This window comes from Perca flavescens, chromosome 17 (assembly GCF_004354835.1).
Source record: "Perca flavescens isolate YP-PL-M2 chromosome 17, PFLA_1.0, whole genome shotgun sequence".
In the NCBI taxonomy this organism is placed as follows: domain Eukaryota; kingdom Metazoa; phylum Chordata; class Actinopteri; order Perciformes; family Percidae; genus Perca; species Perca flavescens.
The window spans coordinates 27,526,945-27,548,447 of NC_041347.1; the positions used below are offsets into that span (position 1 = coordinate 27,526,945).

A 21,503-nucleotide genomic window follows, 5' to 3' on the forward strand; every position below is an offset into this window, starting at 1 on the left:
TGTTTTTTTTAATTTCTACCTTGGAAAACTGCAAGACTGATCAATATCAGGAACTTTCAGTGCAGCTTTTACTTAAAATTGATATTATGTCAAGAATTGCTGCAAAATTGCATTAAAGGAAATGCATATCACGAAACACCTCAATGAATGGTGTGAGTTTTCTAGCCTAGAACTTTCCCTAAAGATGACCCTTTTTAGTATTTCAGATAAAGCGAACACAACTGGCATCTCGCTGTGATCAAACACTTCAAAAGTCTTTGAGTCAAAACTCTTGTGGCTGCTCAGTTTTTCAGTTCAAATAATAAACCTCTCAAGCGATCATATTTGCAAATCAAATCATTAAATTCAGATCAAAAATAAAATCACCTCGTTCTTGCCGTGTTTACGGCCCTTTTGTCAAATATAAAAAACATCAAAGATCGAAGAGATTACAGGTCATTAATACCAAAGAGAAGAGTAAGACAGAAAAGTGGCAAAAATCTCAAATCAACAAGAAGTTGTTTGGCTTTAGTGTGTAACTTTTTGATATTAATGAATGTCCGTTACATTCAAGTCGTTGCCAAATGAATTGCTACAAAGCTAATTAAGACTATCAGCTCCACACAACTCTCTCTGGATTTCTCAGTGTGGCCATGTTCAGAAGATTGTGTCGTCTGGCAACTTTCGCGAGCAGAAACTTGACTGAAGAGAATTACCTCTTCTGAAGAGTCCATAATGTTTTTTTAATCCTCCGTGTCCTCCTTGGCTATTAGCAATTTTGTGGAGGATGGGTGGGGCAGTGCGCCATCACAGAAGGCTTGTATCATGTTGACGCGCCAACAGTTTTGTTGTCATTACTTGGAATTCCTCATGGGGGCGACAGAAACTACGCACTATAGCATTAAAACTTCCATTTATTAAAATGTCATTCATTCTAATATTTTATAGCTAATTTAATAATGCATAGTCTTAGAATATTGTTTTTGTGGTCAATGTAGACCTTGTGTCCATTTATAGTTGTCCGAATTTAGTTAGAAATATGCCTCATTGGTAAGTTTATATGTAGATGAATATAGGTGCTTAGAATGAACCCATTTAAAAAAAGGATGCAAATATTAATCTTCAAAAAAGACACTGATGGTTAAAAGGGGATGCAAAGTGGTGCTGCGTAAAGGAGCAGCGACATGAATTGAATGCAAAAGGGCAAATAATTTGGATAATTGCCCAACGTTGCTGGCCAGCAGTGACCTGATTAACCCATCAGTTATCCAAGACAAACTCTTATTGGCCTGCCTTGGAGCATCATCTGACTGGACTTGCTGGTCTTTTCAGGTGGAATATAAGGGTTATGACGTCAAACAACACAAAACTGTGACTGTGAGGAGGAGGAGTCAAAGGACATCATGTCATCAAAAACAAAAAAATAATACTGAAGAAAGAAAAATGGACAGCATCAAAGCCTGGTTCTATCAGTGATGAATGTGTATATTTTTTTTCTGCATGCGTATGGCTGTGTGTGTGTGAGTGTATTTTTATGGCTGTTTTTGACTTGTGTTTTGGCTTCATATATGCTTATTAGCGGACGATTTCCATCAGTATTGATGGTAGTAGTCAGGTGCATCCACACCGTACAGCTCGGCCAGGGTCCTGAACCTCGGCCCCCAGTCGTTCAGGAAATCGTAATCCAAGTTGGAACCGGTGGAAGAGCTTTGCAGCGAGCTAAGGCTTCCAGCTAAAGACTCCGGTCCCTCGTAGCCGTAGATGTGGAGAGTGTCGTACGGGAAGCCGTCTCTGTCGTGATCCGCCTCGTCTTTCTTCACCTCGATCATCACGGCCATGTCGCCCTTACATGCGGTGGGTTGTGCGTGGTGGGGGGGTTTCTGCACCATGGCATAGAGAGAGGGGTGGGGGTGGTGGTCCGGGTGACGGAGCAGGGAGCCATCGTGGCAAGCGGAAGTGAGGATTGAAACATCGTAGCTAAAAGAAAGATGAATACTTGTTAACTTACTAAGAGCTGGTTAGCTCCTTATTTAAGAATGGGATCATGGGAGTTAAAGTCATATCAACCATGTATTGACCATTGTCAAAAACAGTGAAAAATACAAAACATTGAAAAAGTGCTATTAGCGGGAATAAAAACATAACCTAAGATTATGATATCAAATTCAATCCTATTTCATAACTAGGAAGAATAATATTTCATCTTTTCAAAACATTGGCCATTCAGAATTTCTAGTATAGTATGAGAGTAGAAATTTCATATAATAATTTCTAAAGCTTGTCTTATCCATTCTTGACTCTGTTCCACCTCCTGCAATGTGCTTATGTTCTCTACTTTACCCAAGCCATCATGTTTTTTGACAGCATATGGCATGGTGCAGATATTGTGGATAGCGTTTAGGGATTATGTATGGGTTTAATACTATTAAAATATAGATAAGATTAGATTCCAAATGATTAAACTTTAATGATTTCTTTTGGGCGAACTGGGTCATCAAATTGACAGATACAGCAAAGAAAATGAATATTGCAAATGCGGAGAGTTAATAGAGTGTATGCTGTTTAAAAAGCAAAATAATAAAACGTAAAACATCAATAAAAGGAACATTAACGCAGTATAAAAAAAACATTTATAAAGGGAGGTATAAAATGAATATATTTGTTGTATTAATTTTTTTTTTTAAATATAACTATCAAGATGCATACAGTTTGAACAGAAATATGAAGGGGAAGAATATTTAGATCTACTGTACACCAAATCACGTCCTTGTTTCATCATCAGATATTTAATTTATTGATTATACTGTAGTTGATTGTTTTGTTTGAAAGGTTAAAAATCTTTGAAACTTTCAGTATTTCGTGCAAGAAAGAAAAAGGATGGGAACGTGTGGAGAAAGGGTACTGATAAACTGTGTCAGCACATATCAGCCTTTAGGATAAAAGTGTTTTTGTTTTTTTCATCTACATACCCATTAGTGTCCATCTCTCCTCCTCCCTCCTCATCGTATGTGACCAGCTGCTCGTGAATCTCCCCGCTGTTCTTCATACTGGCCAGAGAGTCCTTCTGGTAGCGCTTCCTCATCACAAACAGAATCACTATGACTGAAAAGCAGCAGAGGAAAATGTCTTTTAGAACATGAACTGAACATGAAAATAAATAAATGTATATGGGCCATATATAAAAGATGTCTCCTCTGTGAAAAATATGACTCTATATTGGTAAAAAGAAAGAAAGAAAGACATCCACAGTAGAACACAGATTGTCCTGCCATCTTTCCTTGCAGACCAACCGTTCTATGAATATGACAACATGAGAGAAAATGAAGCCCGGAAAACCGACATATGAAAAAGAATGGGGGCAAGAAACAAGTGGAGAAAGTGGAACACTAACAAGGGATTGAGCCTAGAAAACAGAGCAAGAATGCGGGGAGTAAATGAGGAGTGGGTGGTTTTAGGTGTCTGAGACGTTCGCCTCGAGCATGAAAACCTTAGATGAATCTACTCAGCCAGAGACAAACAGAAGGGAAGAAAAGAGAGGGGATGGTTAGAAACAGAAAAAGAGATTCAGTAAATACAAGAGGGGAAGTGGAAATGAGTTTGAGAAAACAAAGTGACGGGGGATGAGAAAGAAAGGAAAAGGAAGGAAAGTTGGACCTGGCAGATGACGAAGAAATAAACAATTGAGAAAGAGAGAAAAGGGGGTGAAGAGACGGGAAACAGAGGAAAGGAAGTAAAAGAGTAGACAAGAATAGAAAGATAAGAGTTTAAAAAAAATTAAAATGCCCAACACCGACATTTGTGACAAGCAGCTGCAGGAATTATGACTCTTGTCCGTGTAGCTGCAAAGGCTGCAGAGGAAGAAGGTCTTGGTAGTTGGGCGGTCCAACGGAGACCACTGTTCGCCTCCTGTTCACAGTCGACACTGGTTTCTAACCCAAAACATGATCTTTCCCTAATCCTAATCAAGTTAGTTTGTGCCTAAAACTAACCACACCTTAACCATGTCAGATCAGAAAACTAAACTTTTGTCGATAGATCAGAAAACATATGTGTCAACTGTTGGCAGTTACAAATTATGTATGTGGTCATATAATGTGGAGAACATGTTGACGTTCTTGCATAAAAAGGTGAGACATAAAGTGATGTTGGCATCAAGGGCTTTCAACTTTAAAACCTTCTCCCACTGTGCATGTGAACAGTCAAAGTAATAAAGGTTAAATGTGTTTAAATGAATCTTATTGAGAAAGACAGGCAGCAACCCTTGAACACCAGACTCTGTCTGAATTTATCTCCTGGTGGTCAACACACTGGAATTCTGTCTGTCTGGTCGGATCAGTCGTAATGCCCCAATGCTAGCTATAATAGGCCCAGCAATCAGTTTAAAGCTTAAAGAAAATTGTGGCATTGCACCAAAAGACAAAGTCAAAGGAACACCAGATATTTTGAAACTAACAGGGGCATCAAATATAGACTTTTACAGGTTATGTGAAGACAGTAAACCTGGTTCAAACAGTTGTTGGTAATGCCTTTGCTAATTTGTACATTTATTTTGTCTAAACCTAATGACCAAGTTAAGAAATAGGTTTAGAAAGTTCAGTGTAAAAGAAACAAAGTCTTGCTTACACCCTGAATTTCAATGGCCACAGAAATAAGAGAATGGGGACAATGAAGCAGGAGAAAGAGGAAGAGAAAGAATTAAAGGAAAAGAGAAACAAATACAGAGAGCATCAATGAATGAGGGAAGGAGGAAGTGGAAGAAATGGGAGAAGTTGTGGCTAAGGAAATCAAGAGTGAGGACAATTGAGGAGAAGAAGGATACATTTGACATTAGATTAGGCCCAGAGCCTCGGTCCCGATATGAACCTCTTTCTTTCTCAGCGGACGGGCAGCATTAGCCATGCCTTTTAGTTGAGCGCGAGCGGGACTAATTTAAGATTGCCTGGGAAACCAACAGATTAATCTTTTACAACACATGCTCTGCAGTTTAATAAGCTCAGGAGATATCAGACTTAGAGGGGAGAGGAAAGAGACAAAAAAACGAATAAGAAGCCCTTTCTTTGTACAAAAAAATGACTTAGAAAAATGTCTTTCCGTGTGTCAAACCAGACTTCTTGTGAGAAAATGCGTCTGTGAAAAGGGAGCGCGGTAAATTACTTTGGGCCCTGGCAGATAATGACAAGTGCATTAAATAGTTAATCTGGCCTGCGTTGGGGGTGTTTGATAAAGAGAAAGAGAGACAGAAAGGGGAAGAGAGGGAGGCAAAGAGAGAGACAGAGAGACCCAGAGGGAAAGGGAAAGAGGAAGAGAGAGATGAAGAAAAAAACGGAGGGGAAAAGGCGCGATAGTGAAGGAGTGTATTAATAGTTAATAGGTTGAGTGTTTGGCGGTGTTTGATAAGCAGATGGCACCTAAAGAGCTGATAAACTCTCCTCATTACCACCTCTATTCTTCTGCTGCTTTTCCCACAATTCTCTTCGGCATCTCTCTTCTCTAACCCCTTTCTGTCTCGCTCTGTCACTCAGTCCGTCTCATTCCACATCAGTTCCCTGTCTCACTCGCTTCTCGTCTGTCTGCCGTTTCACCCCTCCCCACCTCCAATATCTAAGTCTAGATATAAGTTTTTTTTTTTATTCCATCTGTCACTCCTCCTTCTTCCCTCTATCTTAAGTTCTTCTTGCCTTTCTTTCTCAGTACTTTCCATCCTAGATCCCTCTTGTTTGGCCAACTATCTCTGACGTGCCTCTCATCCAACATGACAAGTGTCTCTTTTTCCCCAGAAAAAAGGAGCAGGGGGCGAAGGTATCAAAGAGAATATTGAGCTCACAACCACAGGCATTATTCCCACATCCGTCGCTGCATTATTCATAAAACCAACAACAAAAGGGAGGGGAGAAAGCTCCCCACAAAAACACCAACCTTTTTTTTAATCGCAAAGCAAGGGCAAGTGAATCTGTGCACATGCCCCAATCACTCAGTGCTGGCGTTTTGCATCCATCGTTGATGCCATCTTCATGAATTCCTCTCAGAGAATTATAAATCTCTGTGGGTTTAGGAAGGTACTTTTGCAACATTTTCTCAGAAACATCCATTTTTTTGGGCTCTCTATCACTGATTCAAACTACGATTTTACAAATGGCCGCATATTAGTGTTTGATAAAACTTAAACAAACATCGAGCCACATTTTATTTTACCCACTTGTTTGAATTAAACTTGTTTGTTTACTTCCAACAGCATTCCTACTTCCAACTACAAAAATCCTCAGAGAAGCTCAGAGAAGGTCTCAAACCCCAATTAGACATGAGAATTAAAAAAAAATGTGCGTCCACACAATAAACAGGAAATAATACTTAAAAACACTTTTAATTGGGCAACGGCAACTTAAAACCATGCTGGGTGTGGACACCCATCACCTTCTCACTGAAGGTGGGAAATGAGGGGATTTTCAGAAGTTTAATTTTGGGACTTCTCAACTCAGCATTTTTGTTACAGTTTGGCTATGTTTACACAGCAAAAGCAGTTTGGTGTTGGTTGGTTTGGTGTTAAAAAAACAAGGAGTATCCTTTCTGTAAGACAGGATGTGAAGCTGGACCTCTGTTTTCAAAGGGAACAAGTTACATCCTTATTCAAAACCCCTTTATCCACATTCATACTTTTTGCTGTGCTCAATGATCAGAGACTCTCATGCTTAGCATGCAAAAAATTCAGAGGCCAATTCTTCAAGCAGTTTTACATGCAGTAAATCCTGGGACCAATAAAAGATTACTGCACCAATTTAGCATTGCACCCTTTAGACTACAATGGACAGTTTAAATTCCATGTTCCATGCGCCTACATCACCCACAATGCAACTCGACCACCCATATGCCTGTCTGAGATTCAGGTGTGTACGTGTTATGCTAGTACCGACTAATACAGCCTCAAACTGAGATTAAGAGCAGGCTACAGAGAGCTCCCATCTGCTCACTTCTTTTTAACTCCCAGATTTTCTTCATTTTCAAACTTGTAGTCTTCAGCCCCAACTGACGTGGACTCAAGTGACATCACTTGAGGCAATTATAAGCTTTAACACAGCTCCCTCTGGAGCTTTTTTTTCCACATACGCAGTATTACTCCCTTCAACACCTGTAAAGAGACTTTGATGTGTACAACTGTTAGTTCCCCTTTAAGGTTCTCTTGAAGATGAAAAGATGGTCACCGAAAAGAAAAGTTCTTCAGGCACTCTAGGAAATAGCAAGAAAAAAGGATTATCTCCACCCTGATAAAAACCTTGACAGATGATCTCTGAGAAGTGCTGTACAGTGCAGCGATGAGCATTTCCACCAAAGATAGAGAGTTTGAAAGGAGAGAAAGAGAGAGAAGAAAAGAAAGAAACTTAAACTTACCCAGTATGGTCAGTATGCAGAGCAGAATGGCTATCAGGGCATGAACACTCACTCCCATCCTCCGTGCACCAGCTTTGCACTGCGTAGGAATCCGCCTGGCATCACACCGACACGACTACAGGCACGACAAGCACTCAATCAGTACAGTACTGAAATTAATTGATTTATCTTGCAGTGTTCATTTACTTTATATGTCCATATACACTGCATGTGATAAGATATTCTGAGTTTTACTGTATTAAATCTGGTGATTTAATAAATCATCAAAAGATGATTACAATTTTTAGAATTCAGCCGTACAATTATTTAAATGTTTCTGTGCCCCCCCACACACACACACACACACACACACACAGACCTTGATTGCCAGTTTGGTGATGCTGGTCTGGATGGGTCGCCCTCCATCACTGATGCGCACATCCATGCTGTAATCCTTGGGGTCATCCAGGCTGAACGGCCCCTGTTTCACCATGATGTCTGCTGTGCTGTCTTAAGAAAGAAGCATATAAATACACACAGTGAGTGTACAAAATGACAACCACCTTCACCTTCTACACAAATTTACCTTTTCTTTTTTCCAAACTCCATATCGAATTTGTCTGAGTCATCACTTTGTTTCACTAAAGCGGATCTAATGTTCACCTGCTCTGTACATGGAGTCTTTAAAGTCTATTTATACAGCTAGCGTCTGTGCCGCAGAGATATAAGAACAAGAAGAGAGTCGTTACATAAAGGCAGACAGATCATTTGTGATTATGTGTCAGTTTGGTGCATTTAGGATTTGAGTCATTTAGGATTATAGATAGTGGCAGCACCTTAAAAACCTAAAACCGAGCCCTATATGAGGCTAAACATTTCGTAACTTCTCAAATACATGCATCAACGTACTGTTTTCTTATTTGCAGATGACAATGTTGTGACAATATAGACTCTAATCATTTGAATGTAATGTGGTGAATTGGTGGGCAGACAGGTTCTGAAAGTCAAAAAACACAATGAGCTAAAAGTCCAAGGGAATAGAAAAAAAACAAAAAGAATAGAACAGAACATGTTGAGAGGAGTTTAACGTCTCCTCTGCAGGCCTGACCAACAATGCAGCCATTAGTCAAATACCCGGCAGGCTTAAGTTTCCTGCTGGGACGATGGGGAGAACCTTTCTCCACAATGTCTCTTCGCTGAAGGAATTTCAGCGAACACAATGACAGGAAAGACCCTTGCAACCCACTTAAATATACCTAGACACACACTGTTTAACTCTCAGACAAAGTAACCTACAGTATATCTCTGGTTTAAGGGCAAGCTTAAATAAAAGCAACCTGGGTGTTGCTGACATTTGCACGTATTGGATGTTGAATACAAATTATGTCGGTCTTATGAAAGGAATAAGTAAATCACTTGGCTCAAGAATTTTATCCCACCTGAGATATTTTTAAAATTAACTCTGATTCCACCCTTCAGAGGTCTTACAATATCATAATGATTAATGGAAAAGCAACTGATTATAAGTATATTTAAAAGCCCTTCCTTAAATTAAAAGAAATATATAAAAAAAATACAGCAGCAAAGTGTGCTCTTAAAATTCTGTATCCTTGTCATCTAAATAAAAGACACAACTTTCAGTCAGGAGCTCTGATTTCACATCTGCTTTACCCGCCTGTAGACATTTCCAGTTTGTTTGACAAGCTTTGTATGTGAAGATTTGTGCAGTTATATAAAAATAGTAATAACTGAAACTACTTTCTCACAATAAAAACATTCTAATGAAAACCGGTCACAGTGTGTTCTGTGGAGTATCCAACGTAATGGATACATTAATGTTATTTTTAAAGGTCCCATGGCATGAAAATTTCACTTTATGAGGTTTTTTAACATTAAAGTGATGGTTCGGAGTAATTTCACCCTAGGGTCCTTTGCACCATGACCTCGAGCCAAACACCCCCCCAGAAGCTTTTTTCACCTGGGTCGAACATTGGGAGAGTTAGCGTAGAGTAGCGTTATCAGCTGAATAGCTTATTAGCGCAGGGGCTAGTGGACCCACGTTTGTATCTCGTAAATGACCCCACTAATAATGCCCGAAATGATACCAAACTTCTACACTAGTACAAATAGGTTATGCACTCATAAAACGATGGATTGGAAAGTTTGTAAGTACACCAGAAGTTGGTGTAAGATGGGCCGATCTGGAATCTTCTCCTTATGAGGTCATAAGGATCAAGGTTACCTCCCCTTTCTCTGCTTTGCCCGCCCAGAGAATTTGGCCCATTCATGAGAGAGAGACATCATGGCTTTAAAACGAGTAAAGTGGCAGTTGGTCAAGGCCACGCCCCCACCCTTCACCTTGCCCCCCCCTCTCTCCTCCTCAATAGCTACAGACACAGAAGTGACACATACTAAGAAAAGCTCATTGTGGGACTGGCTCTAGTGGCTGTAATTCTGCACCAAGGCTGAATTTCGGGAAAGAGACTTCAGATACAGTATTAGGGGACCACTAAGATCTATATAAAAGAAACTTCAGATACAGTATGAGGGGACCACTAAGGTCTATATAAAAGAGACTTCAGATACAGTATTAGGGGACCACTAAGGCCTATATAAAAGAGACTTCAGATACAGTATTAGGGTACCACTAAGGCCTATATAAAAGAGACTTCAGATACAGTATTAGGGGACCACTAAGGTCTATATAAAAGAGACTTCAGATACAGTATTAGGGGACCACTAAGGCCTATATAAAAGCATCCAAAGAGCACCATGTCATGGGACCTTTAAGTGTTTTGAGCACACAAATTAAATCCTATGTGTAGAGGCCATGCGAGAAAGTGGCGCATCCTCTCAAAATAGGCAGTGGTTGACGCTATGTGACAAGGGACTACTACTGTAGCTGGTGAGCTGACGCCTAGCAGAAACCCAATTTGTTCTATGCATGTGTAAAGATGGTTGAGGTTAGGCATTGACCTCGAATGGTTAGAGTCAAGATATTCCGGTATGGATCGGATAGTGACGCGTTATTATAAATCCCACTTGGTTTCTTGGCAAGACCCGCCCTGCGTAGCAGCCCGATTTTTCAAGGTTAGGCATTGACTTTGAGTAGTTAAGGTCAGGATAGCCCATTGGCAACACATTCTCACTCCCAATGTGTCAAAAAGCAACGCTTGGTCAGGTGCCTTTGGCGTTTGTAACTGACGCATAAAATCTCCTATTTGTCTTGACGTCACTATTTGACGCTCTGGGTCAACGTACGTTTAACTGACACAAGAACGGGACAGTTCAGAAAAGATCGTGGGTGGGGTTACAAAATGTACATTTCAGTGACACGCGGGACAAGAACGAGACACAAACCAATCTCCTGGGTGAAAGTCCTGTGTTCATGGGTTCACCCATTTACCACCCCAACCAATGTCCTTATGCGGATTTTCGGGTCTTTCATTCTACTCGCTACCATTGGCGCTAATATTACAGTACTACTACTACTACTACTAATCTTACAGCACCGCGGTCGAGCTGCTTTTATGCCCGGTGCCTTCCATATAGACGCTAAAAGGTGATTAGATTAGATATCTGACGCTGAGCCCCTGACCAAACGTCAGTATTTTACGAGTTGGGAATGAGAACGGGTTGCCATCGGTTAGAGGACTACTCAGGACGGGAGAAAACAAATGGGAGTCATAAAAACGCAGTATTGACAAATACAGAACTAGTCAGTCAAAATCATGGCCACAATAACATTACAAGCTAGCAGGCTTGCTAACTGCCAGTCAGCAAGCTCATTCGCTCGGTCATACTATGCCAAAAAACTTCCCAGATGTATAACTCAAATCCTCTTCTCAAACTATTTGCATGGCAACATTCTACTTAATGTAAGTAAACTGACCCATTCAAATACAGTTTATACAACCCCCTCATGTGATCAAGTTTCCATTGTTGTCTAACATGTAGTCACTGAAAGTGTGTGTGCGGGAGGACATGGGTACAGAAGAATCCCTAACAAACTGAATAAAAGATGAAAACAGCTTCTGTCCTCCCTTCATCTCATTCCTCTTCTCCGTCTCGTCTCCTGCTCCTTCTTTGTTTGAATTCGTCTCTTCCCTGTCCCTCTGGATTTCTGTATACTTCTCACTGTCCTCTCTATATTTTGTTTGTTCTCTCCATCTCTCTCTTCCTGCATCTCATTACGCTATCTTCATCTCTTTGTTTTCCTTTCCTCCTCCTCTCTCTTGTCTGCCTGGTATTAATGCAGTGAGCCTGGTGTAGCCACCTGGTTTTAACACCGATTGCTGTCACTTCACTGTGCAGCTACACTGACTGTCGGAGTCAGTGTTGCTGCACAGTCCCGTAATCAAAGCACGGTTGTTTTCTGCAAGTTTTAAAGAGCTGGTAGTCGATAAATATTTTAAAAGCCTTCCCTTTGCAGCTCTTGTTGCATGTGTGTGTGTGTGTGTGTGTGTGTGTGTTTTAAGTGGCGTGAGGTGAGGTGCTGTCAGATGCTTTTTGGGGGTGCACAGGGGAGAACAGAGGTTTACACTGATAACCACTTATCAAACAACTATCCACCTCCTCTCCTCTCTTGTCCTTTCTGTCTCTTTCCTCTCATCCTTTTTCCCTCATTCTTGGTAGTTCACATTCCTTTTCCCATCTATTGACTTCTGCACTCCTCTTACCCCTTTTTTTGTTTTCATTTAAACATTTGATGTTTCTAATGTCATCTTTCCGTCTTTTATCATGTCCTCATCTCCTCCTCGTTATCCTCAATTCTTCATTAACTCCTTTTCACTTTAGCCTAGTTTTTCCCTCTCCCCTCATTTGTTTTCTCCTGTTTGTTCTCCTAACCCTGTTTTCTTCTTTTTTTCCTCCCCTTTTCTCATTTTCTATCTTCCTTTCACATCCTCCTGTTTTAGATTTTCCTGTTTTCTCCTTACTAAATAGTCTTCATTATACTCCACTTTCCACTCATTCATATCATCTTTCTTCTGTTTCCCTAACTGTAGTTATCCTCTTATTTGTCCCTCTTTATTGTTCTCTCCTCTTTTATATTTGCCTCCTTTCCTCATTTTTTACACTCACTTTAATATTACCCGCCTCCCTTAATCCCGATCCCTTCTTCTCGCCTCCTTTCATCTTTTCTTCCACCTCTGCCTCATCTGTGTATCCTTTTGCTCTCCTCCATCTTCCACTTCCTTTTCTCCATCAGTTCAACACGTCAACCCCTCTAGGCACAAGCGGAGAAGAATTGAATGAGGCAAGTTCATGCCTTTTTTCCCTCTGTTTATCTTCCTTTCAGTCTGTGAAGTTTCACTTAAATTAAATAGTAACACTTAAATCTTTCATCTGACTACCTAAGGCTTTCATCTATTCTGACTTTTAATATTTGACTAGAACAGTTGGTACCCCTTTTCCTTGGGCTTTCATGTTTTATATGTGTATGTGATGATCAAAAATGATGAAAAATGTTTTACTTGTGCCATTTTGTGTCCTAAACTGAATAACCCAAATAGGCATTGAAAATCTGACGTAACAGAGCACCAACCTTTGCCTAAATAATGTCTGGATCAAAGCAAATGTCTCCGTAGAGCTTCACCATCATCTATGTCACAGTCTGTTTATTCGAGCTGACGTTTTCATTTATACTTCCCATTTATACTCACAAATGGCACCGGATTACTAACTGTAGATGCTGCTTTGAATTTAGAATAATCTTTTGGTAACAAAAAGCTCTCTTTTTATGTTGAGTATGAAGGAGCCAGCTACTGTGGCAAAGAGTAGAATACAAGTGGGTCAGCTGAAATATAACTATATTGAGTGGTGTAATAGCAGGTCCCTTAGTATTATTTTAAAATCACACCCCAGTATATGAAATTATGAAAATGTGGAAAGCTGTCTGTTTGTCTGACTGTCCGTCAGTCCACCGCTTTGGTCCGTACTGAAATAATTGTATTTTTCAAGTGGATTGCCATGAAACTTGGCAGAGATATCCATGGTGCCCAGAAGATTACTATGACTTTGTGATCCTCTGACTTGTCATCTATCGCACCAAGCAGGTCGAAATCAATTATTTAATTCTATTATTCAGTGATATTTAGTAATATTTCAACAACTACCAGATGGATTGGCTCATTCGTGGTTCCCAGATGGTGTCTGTGGTGTTTCTTTGATCAATAAAGCTTGAATACATTTAAGCTGATTAAAGTTCTATTTTGTCTTAGAATATTTTTGAAAAGCCCTATAATTAGTAAAATAATATAGTCAAAACATGCATCATCTCATGCCTCTTGGTGTAGTTTCTCCTGTACTCTTTTCTCCATGGTTTTACTGTAAAATGCACCACAGTAGCACTGTGTGTGGCATGTTTCTTTACCATCCTTAGCCGCGATGAGTTTAGAATACATAGAGAGTCATCTGCAAGTCCACAGAGCCACTTTCACTCATTATTTTCAATATGTGCTGCTGTTGTGCGTTCCAGACAGCACTTATGGTCCCAGACAGGCTCTTTAAATCCCCCATCTGGCTGCGAGAACCAAAGTATGCTTTGCGAAGTTAGAATAATTTAAACTTTCAGCAACAAAGCACTGAGCCTCAAATGGAGTTTTCAATCGCTGCATAGCAACAACTGCCAGGGCCAGCGCTTCTTGCGAGCACCGTTTAGAGCAACAAGCAGGAAGATGAAGGTAAATATATGCTCAGTGCACACAAATACTCACTGCCATAGTCTTTGATGGAGAAGTTGGAGCTCTCACTGGCCAGGCTGAAACTGAAGGAAGCTGGCTGGTCATCTTTATCTGTGGCTCTCAAGGTTCCAATTACCTGAGGAAAGACAAAAATATCTAATTAATCCATCCTGGACACAAACTTTGTTTATACCCAATGCAGTCTAAATGTTTCCAGCGTGTATGTATGTATGTATATATATATATATATATATATATATATATAATTTGGGAAATTAGCACAATTTACTTAAATGCAGTCTCAGGCACATATTGTTGACATATATATTCTAATTACATTTCTCCATTTTTTAAAGATCGGGGGTAGATTACATTGCACATGACATTTTGAGGTAATTTATCATGCAGCTAACTGTTAAGTATTGGCAAGTTATAAAACATTATGTTGTGTATAGATTGGGGTTAGACTTTGAGACTGGGTTTGAACCTTTAACACAAAATTAACACTTCACTAGATAGATGTATGTATGAAATTTAACGCAGTTCTATGCAATGTGAGCTGTATCGTTCACACCTTCAACTTCCACCTACTCTAGTTGCATCTTTCATGCTGTAAAAATAGGAGAAACGCATTGCAGCATCTTAAGACTCTAAAAATCAAACTGAGGAGGCCAGTACTTTGAATGGCAGGTAGACCTGGCATGAATTTGTGTTTGTGTGTGATTTCATAAAATTTCATAAAAATACAGGGCTGAATACTGTCTATTTTTTATTTATTTTTTGCCACCGTGGTCAACAGGTTGTGACACAGATGTTAGTGAGGCTCCTGTTATTATAAAAACACAACTTAAAGCAAATAAGTTCAGGTATTAAAAAAGTCTAAACCCAATGTTTTATTAAGTGACTATCAGATCTGAGGCTGATATAGGAGTCTGTAGATAAACAAAGACATTTTGTGAACATCACTCTTGTAGAATTACCCAAATCAAGTGAAAACCTGCTGTAAATACCGTCTTTTTCTTACCGTATTAGTGAGGTCATTCTCACATACGAAGATCTCATCCACAGTAAGTTCAGGCTTGTTGTCATTGATGTCCTGAACTATGATGTTAACTTTCACAAATGACTCCAAACCTACAGAGGACGGACAACAGCACGTGATTAACCGCAGTGTAATGATGGCTGTTTGTTGCATTGGCTTATTTCGTCATTTGTAGCACAGACTTAGCTACAGTCTTAACTATCTCACAGTGTGATGACATAGAAATGGAAATAGACATTTCATTGAGCTGCCTGCAGGGATTCTTCAGAGCAAACGTATGTCGGAGGAAAAAAAAAATCCTTTCATGTAACTCTTATGATGTAATATAATCTCATTTAACGTGGAGGGAAAATAAATCATCTTGTTACCACAGAGGTTTTAGGAAACAGGTGTGCCAACAGGAAAAACAATTACACTTGAAATAATCAATTCTTCATTATTTTTTTTATTTTTTTTGGTGGTCGCTCCATTTCCTTTTTTTTCTTCTTTTTATTGAAACTATTTAAACATCCCAAAGAGAAGATCACATGTGAATATATATTTAAAAATCCATCTACATTACAAGTCTCCGAAACTTTCAGCTTTAAGGTTTTTTGTAGTATTTTTGTTTACTTGACTTCTTTGTCTCAGCTCACTTCTCACTTGTTTGTCATTTACCTTAACAGGCAGATGTGACAGTGATTACCCATGATTCTGATCAGGTGTGTGTATCTCTGTCTTTGATTGAACTGATTAAGGTCAAGTGCCTGAAAAAGGATTTCTATTTGTGAGCTTTTTGTTTGGCGGGTTGTTGTTTTTTGTCACATTAAAGCAGCTTTTACACTTATTTTCCATCACTGATGTTTTGAATATTCGTCTTTTGATAAATGTGGGCCCCTTGTACTGAGATTTTGAAACTATCTTTAGTACAGTACATGTACTATATATCGAGGACCTTGTCAAGCTCAGGGGACCATTGTGTTTCTTAAACATCGTGACAAGCCACTAAAATAGATGTCTGTATTTCATTCATTGCTGGTTCTAAAAATATATAGTTTGGTTTGGAAGCTGCAAGTGAACAAAGAGACCCACTGATTTTTCCTGCCTACTCTCTCCTTCCTGTGTGGGTAGACCAGGTGTTGAGGCAATATGTTGAATCAATAACATTCCCTTTTAATGTGTTCCCATCCCTCAATAAATCCAGAAGAGCAGCTAAGTGAACGACAAGAGAACTCCCTCCCTGTATACACTCTACCGTTGTTAGAGAAAACACATGGTTTTAATTCTTTAGCTGAGGTTCTATTGTTTTAAAGGGAAAATAATTAATAAACCGTGTATGTATGTGTGTGTGTGTGACACGTACCACTTGGCTCCTCCTGTGCTTTTACTTGAAACATGTGGGTGGCCTCCAGCTCTCTGTCCAGCATCCTCAGGGTGAACAGCTGACCTGTGAGCGGGTTGATACCAATAGGACAGTCCTTGTCTAAGATGGAGTACCTAAACAGAACGAGCAAGAGATGGGTGTAACAGCCACTATGCAGAATTAATAACTTAGTAGTTAGTCATTTGTTCTTTTTTAGAGGTTTGCACAGCATCGTACCGTATGCTCTTGCTGGCTCTGTCAGGATCTCTGGCTATGACTTTTCCTATGTTGGTCACAATACGTTCTTCCGTCGCATTGAAAGTGTAGATGGGCTGGGAGAAGACCGGTGCCTCGTCTACATCCAGCACCTTGATGTTTACCTGTCAATTTATATTCATTCAGAAGAGTTGAAAGACATCCTTGACTTGTATTTGTGTACATTTGGTCAAAGATCTTTGTTTTGGTTTTTAACAATGCATACTTCATCCTTCATTCTGGCACCGATCGTAACTGAGACCTACTACTTTTCCTTCTCTCCTGTTTTAACAGAAAATTAATGAAAAGCGGGGTGATAACATCACCTGGAGGGCGGCTTAGAGTCTACAGATGGCCTGTCTGATATTTACCTCGGCTGTGGTGACAGCAGTCTTCTCGTTGTCAGCGGTAAAACGCAGGTTTTCTTTCACCTGGACAGTGAAAGTGTAGCTGTTTTTTGTCTCGTAGTCCAGAGCCTGATGGGATCCCAGAAAAAGTAAAAAAATAAGCACTTATTAGATCAGGATTTGATTTAATATTGATAACATCCTATTATAAGCTCTTCTCAACTTTACATTGGCTATGATTGGCTAAGAAATGTTGTTCCTATGGTGACAAAAATTAACCCCCATTGATGCTAAAGCTGGAAATCCTAAATTGCTCTTTTCTTTTACTTAAATGCAGGTTAAGGTGCTCCATATTTGGATTCATCCTCAGATGTACGGTATATATTCTCACATGTATTGCTCTTATTTTTAGACTGAGGACGCAATAAAGTGCATTTGCACTTTATTTTTTACGTTCTCAAATGCATCCCCTATCTTCATCCTCAGTGCATTCACACTGTCGATGCCAGGTGTAAAAAGGCTCTAAATGTCACAACTCATCTGAAATAACCTGGTTATGCTCATACTTTGGATTTAAGAAACAGTAAAGTACCATCTACTTCCTTCAAGTTAAACATGTTGCCATGCATGAAAATACCTTATTCCTTTCACTTTTTCACCGTCTGCACAAACTATAGTGTCACGAATACACTTTCATGTCAACAAATATAGCAGCAAGCACTGCTTACTGTCACATTTCTGCTTATCATTTCTTTCCCCTGTATAATCAACAGCCTACTGTTCAGTTAAATGTTGTTTCTGGCGGACTGTTTTATCTGTGGATGGGACACCACAGGTAGGCAGGATATTCCGTTAACTGGATTATTCATGGTAAAAGGGATACTCAGTCACAGGGTATCAAAGGCATGCGTAAACAGCTTAACACGAATAAGACCTTAACCGCAGAGTGGCCGATAGCTGGCTTATAATGTACATGTAAACACAGACCGGTGAGAAAGATGAGAAGGGCTACAGAGCTGAGGGGCGATTTAAGCAGAGAGAAGATGTTGGTGCCATTCGATTCCAGTGTCGGTACAAGCTATAACAGAGCTATTTCATTAGAATACATTGTCAGCTCTCTGATGTCCTTAATACTTTATCTGAACAGCAGAATCCAGTGAAGTAAACCTGCAAGAATTCCTGCACGCATAAATAGCTCTCTTAACCAGAAAGAGGCCAGCACTTTAGGGTTTGAAGTCTGTGGTATACATCATTGTCGTGCAAAAATATCTATATTTTTTTAGGTAATTGGTGGCCAAGTGTAGGGAGTCATAACCAAAAAACAATATTGTCAATACATGCATACTTGAAGTCATGGCGCTGTGGCCTTGATCCTTATGTTCAGCTCTCTGATGTTTATAATGTTGGTGATGCAGGCATGTAAATCTGTTTTTATGCTATGCTAGGCTGGAACATTAAAGTGTGAGTATGAAACACCACTTACTGTAAACCACTTCCATTTAATTTTGGATTGACCATAAAAATTAGCCACCAACATGTTATTTTTAAAGGACATTTAACTCCTGCAGGTACTTTGCAGTTGCCCAGGGTATGAGGAGGGAGTGTGGAGTAGCTCAGCAATAAAAGTTGAAATAGGATTAAAAAATGTTGTGTGATGCTAATCTATAATTACTGACCCGAGTCTGTAACTGCTGGAAGACTTAAAATCAAAGTGTTGTGATTGAGAACATGTAAAAACTAGTTGTCAAAAAAAACACACAAAGCAACTTCAAGTGGTAGTAGTATGATTGCAAACCTTACCAACTACTAACAAAAAAAAGAAGAAAGACATCAAACTAGACAGAAATGATAGGTACAAATGTTGTGTATTGATTCATATATGCCAATGATCAACCACAGGCGATGTGTTTTCTCTGCTGCAAAATACTATCAAATAATGTCAGACAAAAAACGATTGGGAAACACTGCTCAACTTAATCAGAAATTGCAGATGGCAAACATTGCAAAAAATCCACTTGACTCACCAAAAACAAGGAATATAAGCTGATTTACATAATATCATACTCACTTGATGCAACATGAGCCTCCTACCTGTTTGAGCATGACGTTGCCATCCTTGTTCGGGCTGAGTTCAATGTTAAAAACGTTGCTGTTTCCATTTAGAATTTTGAAGATTGGCTCTTTGTTCTGAATCTGATCTCTGTCCTCCAACTCCAGAGTGCCTATCTTCTCATTCAACTTGTGATCCTCTGGAACATGCAATTCATATGTCTCTGCAGACAGAAAACAGACATCGCTGTAAATATAACAGTTACAGTAAATATGATCATATAAATAACCCTGATTTGAAAAAAACAAGAACAAAGTTTTCAGAAGAGCAACTGATTATGAACCTTTCTCTTCTAAAATATTCCTTACTTCGGGTGAAAGAAGCTATGTTGTCGTTGGTGTCGGTGATGGTGATGGTGACAGAGGTGGTGGCTGTGCTGCCAGTGGCCATTCCTCTCATGTCCTGAGCTTTAACCACCACTACATACTGACTCTTGGTTTCCCGGTCCAGCGTGTTTGTCTTGCAGCTGATCACACCTGCAGAGAGACGGTGAGAGAGAGAGACAGATGAACACAGAGGGTGTTATCTTTGTGGTCAGCTCTGACTCATATTCAAGTAAAAATAGCTTGTACATCTGCACCTTCCCTTCATTGACTTCATTGAACTTGTTCTTAGCAAACTATTGGAAAAAATTGTATTTGACCAGATACAATGCTACTTCTTTGTAAACAATTTGACAAGTGAGTATCAGTACGCTTATAGGATTGGTCACTCAACATGCACTGCACTTACACAAATGACGGATGATTGGTTGAAAGAAATTGATCAGAGGAATATTATGGGAGCAGTACTGCTAGACTTCAGTGTTGCCTTTGATGTCATTGATCACAAATTATTATTGAAAAAACTTGTATGTTCTGGTTTTGCTCCATCTGCTTTATCATGGATAGAAAATTATCTATCCTATAGAACACAAAGAGTTTTCTTTAATGGAAGCTTTTCTGATACAAAACATTTAGAGTGTGGAATTCCACAAGGACGTTTACTTGGCCCTCTACTATTTTCTATTTTTATCAATGATCTTCCACTTGCTTTTAAAAAAGCCCACGTGTCCATGTATGCAGATGATACAACAATATATATGTATGCACCTACTATTAATGAAATAACTGCAACCCTTAACAAAGAGTTACAGATAGCACTAGAATGGGTTACTAACAATAAATTATTCTTAAACATGTCAAAGACTAAAAGCATTGTATTTGGTACAAATCATTTGTTGAGCTCTAGACCTCAGCTGAATTTGATGCTGAATAATGTAGTGGTTTAGCAAGTAGAGGAAACAAAGCTTCTTGGGGTTATTTTAGAATGTAAACTGTTGTGGACAAAGCATATAGATTACCTTGTTGCAAAGATGGGGAGGAATATATCTGTTATAAAAAGATGCTCTGCTTTTCTAACACCAGACTTGACCAAACAAGTCCTACAGACTCTAGTTTTATCACATCTAGACTGTTGCCCAATTATATGGTCAAGTGCTGCAAAGAAAGATCTAGGAAAACTGTAAATAATACGTGCAAAATAACGTGCATGTCAATCTCTCCTGGTGGAAAGGAGAAACTATCAGCATCACTCCTGGCTTTTGTTAGAAACATTAATGAATTGAAAATTCCTAATTGTTTGTATAGTCAACTTACATTTAGCTCTAACACACATAAATACCCCACCAGACATGCCACCAGAGGTTTTTTCAAAGTTCCTAGAGCCGCAACACAATCAATGCAATGTACAGTATTGTGTCGAGGGATGGTTGCATGGAACTCACTTCCAGCAGAGACTGCCAAAGCGCACAATAAATCAAGCTTTAAAAAACTAGTAAAGCAACATCTAAGGGCACAAAGACTGTAACCATATTTTGTACTTTGTTTATGTATAGGAATATTGATTTGTAAACAAAGATGTTGTAAGATTAATTTTTTGTCTATTCTGTGCTTATGTATTTATTGTAATATTTAATAGAGTACATAAAGAGGAATATGTATATTTATATTTGCAAGAGAATAATACTAGCTATATTGCTTTTATTTTTATATCATATGTCTGTTTTACCTGTCTTGTCTGAAAATGTCTTATCTGTGGTAATGTTTTATGTTTTGTGTGGACCCCAGGAAGAGTAGCTGATGTTCTGCATCAGCTAATGGGGATCCTAATACAATCAAAATCAGAAAGGAAGAAAAAGACAATGATACACAAACAATCATGTTGGACGTCAGTGAAGCAAACCTACCTGTGATGCTGTCGATTTCAAAGCCTGATGAGTCTACACTTGGGGCCAAAGAGTACCTGAGCTCTCCGTTAGCAGTGGTAGGGTCATCAGCATCGGTTGCTCTCACTTCAACTACTTTAGTTCCTAGATGAAGAACAAAAATGTATCATCAATAAG

At 39.2% G+C, this 21,503-nt stretch overlaps 1 protein-coding gene across 3 annotated transcripts in view; it reads right to left on the reverse strand.

The window, feature by feature from the left end:
* Nucleotides 1–583: 583 nt before the first annotated feature.
* Nucleotides 584–21,503, reverse strand: part of cdh5 (cadherin 5) — a 34,040-nt gene continuing 13,120 nt past the window's right edge. For all 3 annotated transcript variants that reach the window (XM_028603474.1, XM_028603473.1, XM_028603476.1), the window contains 12 exons: nucleotides 21,348–21,470; nucleotides 19,429–19,596; nucleotides 19,102–19,283; nucleotides 17,035–17,139; nucleotides 16,646–16,788; nucleotides 16,409–16,542; nucleotides 15,049–15,158; nucleotides 14,058–14,160; nucleotides 7,721–7,851; nucleotides 7,363–7,477; nucleotides 2,949–3,081; nucleotides 584–1,956 (listed from right to left, as the gene is read on the reverse strand). In XM_028603474.1, the coding sequence (XP_028459275.1) occupies nucleotides 1,572–1,956; nucleotides 2,949–3,081; nucleotides 7,363–7,477; nucleotides 7,721–7,851; nucleotides 14,058–14,160; nucleotides 15,049–15,158; nucleotides 16,409–16,542; nucleotides 16,646–16,788; nucleotides 17,035–17,139; nucleotides 19,102–19,283; nucleotides 19,429–19,596; nucleotides 21,348–21,470 (1,832 nt within the window). In that variant the 3' untranslated portion in view covers nucleotides 584–1,571. The remainder of the gene's footprint in view (nucleotides 1,957–2,948; nucleotides 3,082–7,362; nucleotides 7,478–7,720; nucleotides 7,852–14,057; nucleotides 14,161–15,048; nucleotides 15,159–16,408; nucleotides 16,543–16,645; nucleotides 16,789–17,034; nucleotides 17,140–19,101; nucleotides 19,284–19,428; nucleotides 19,597–21,347; nucleotides 21,471–21,503) is intronic.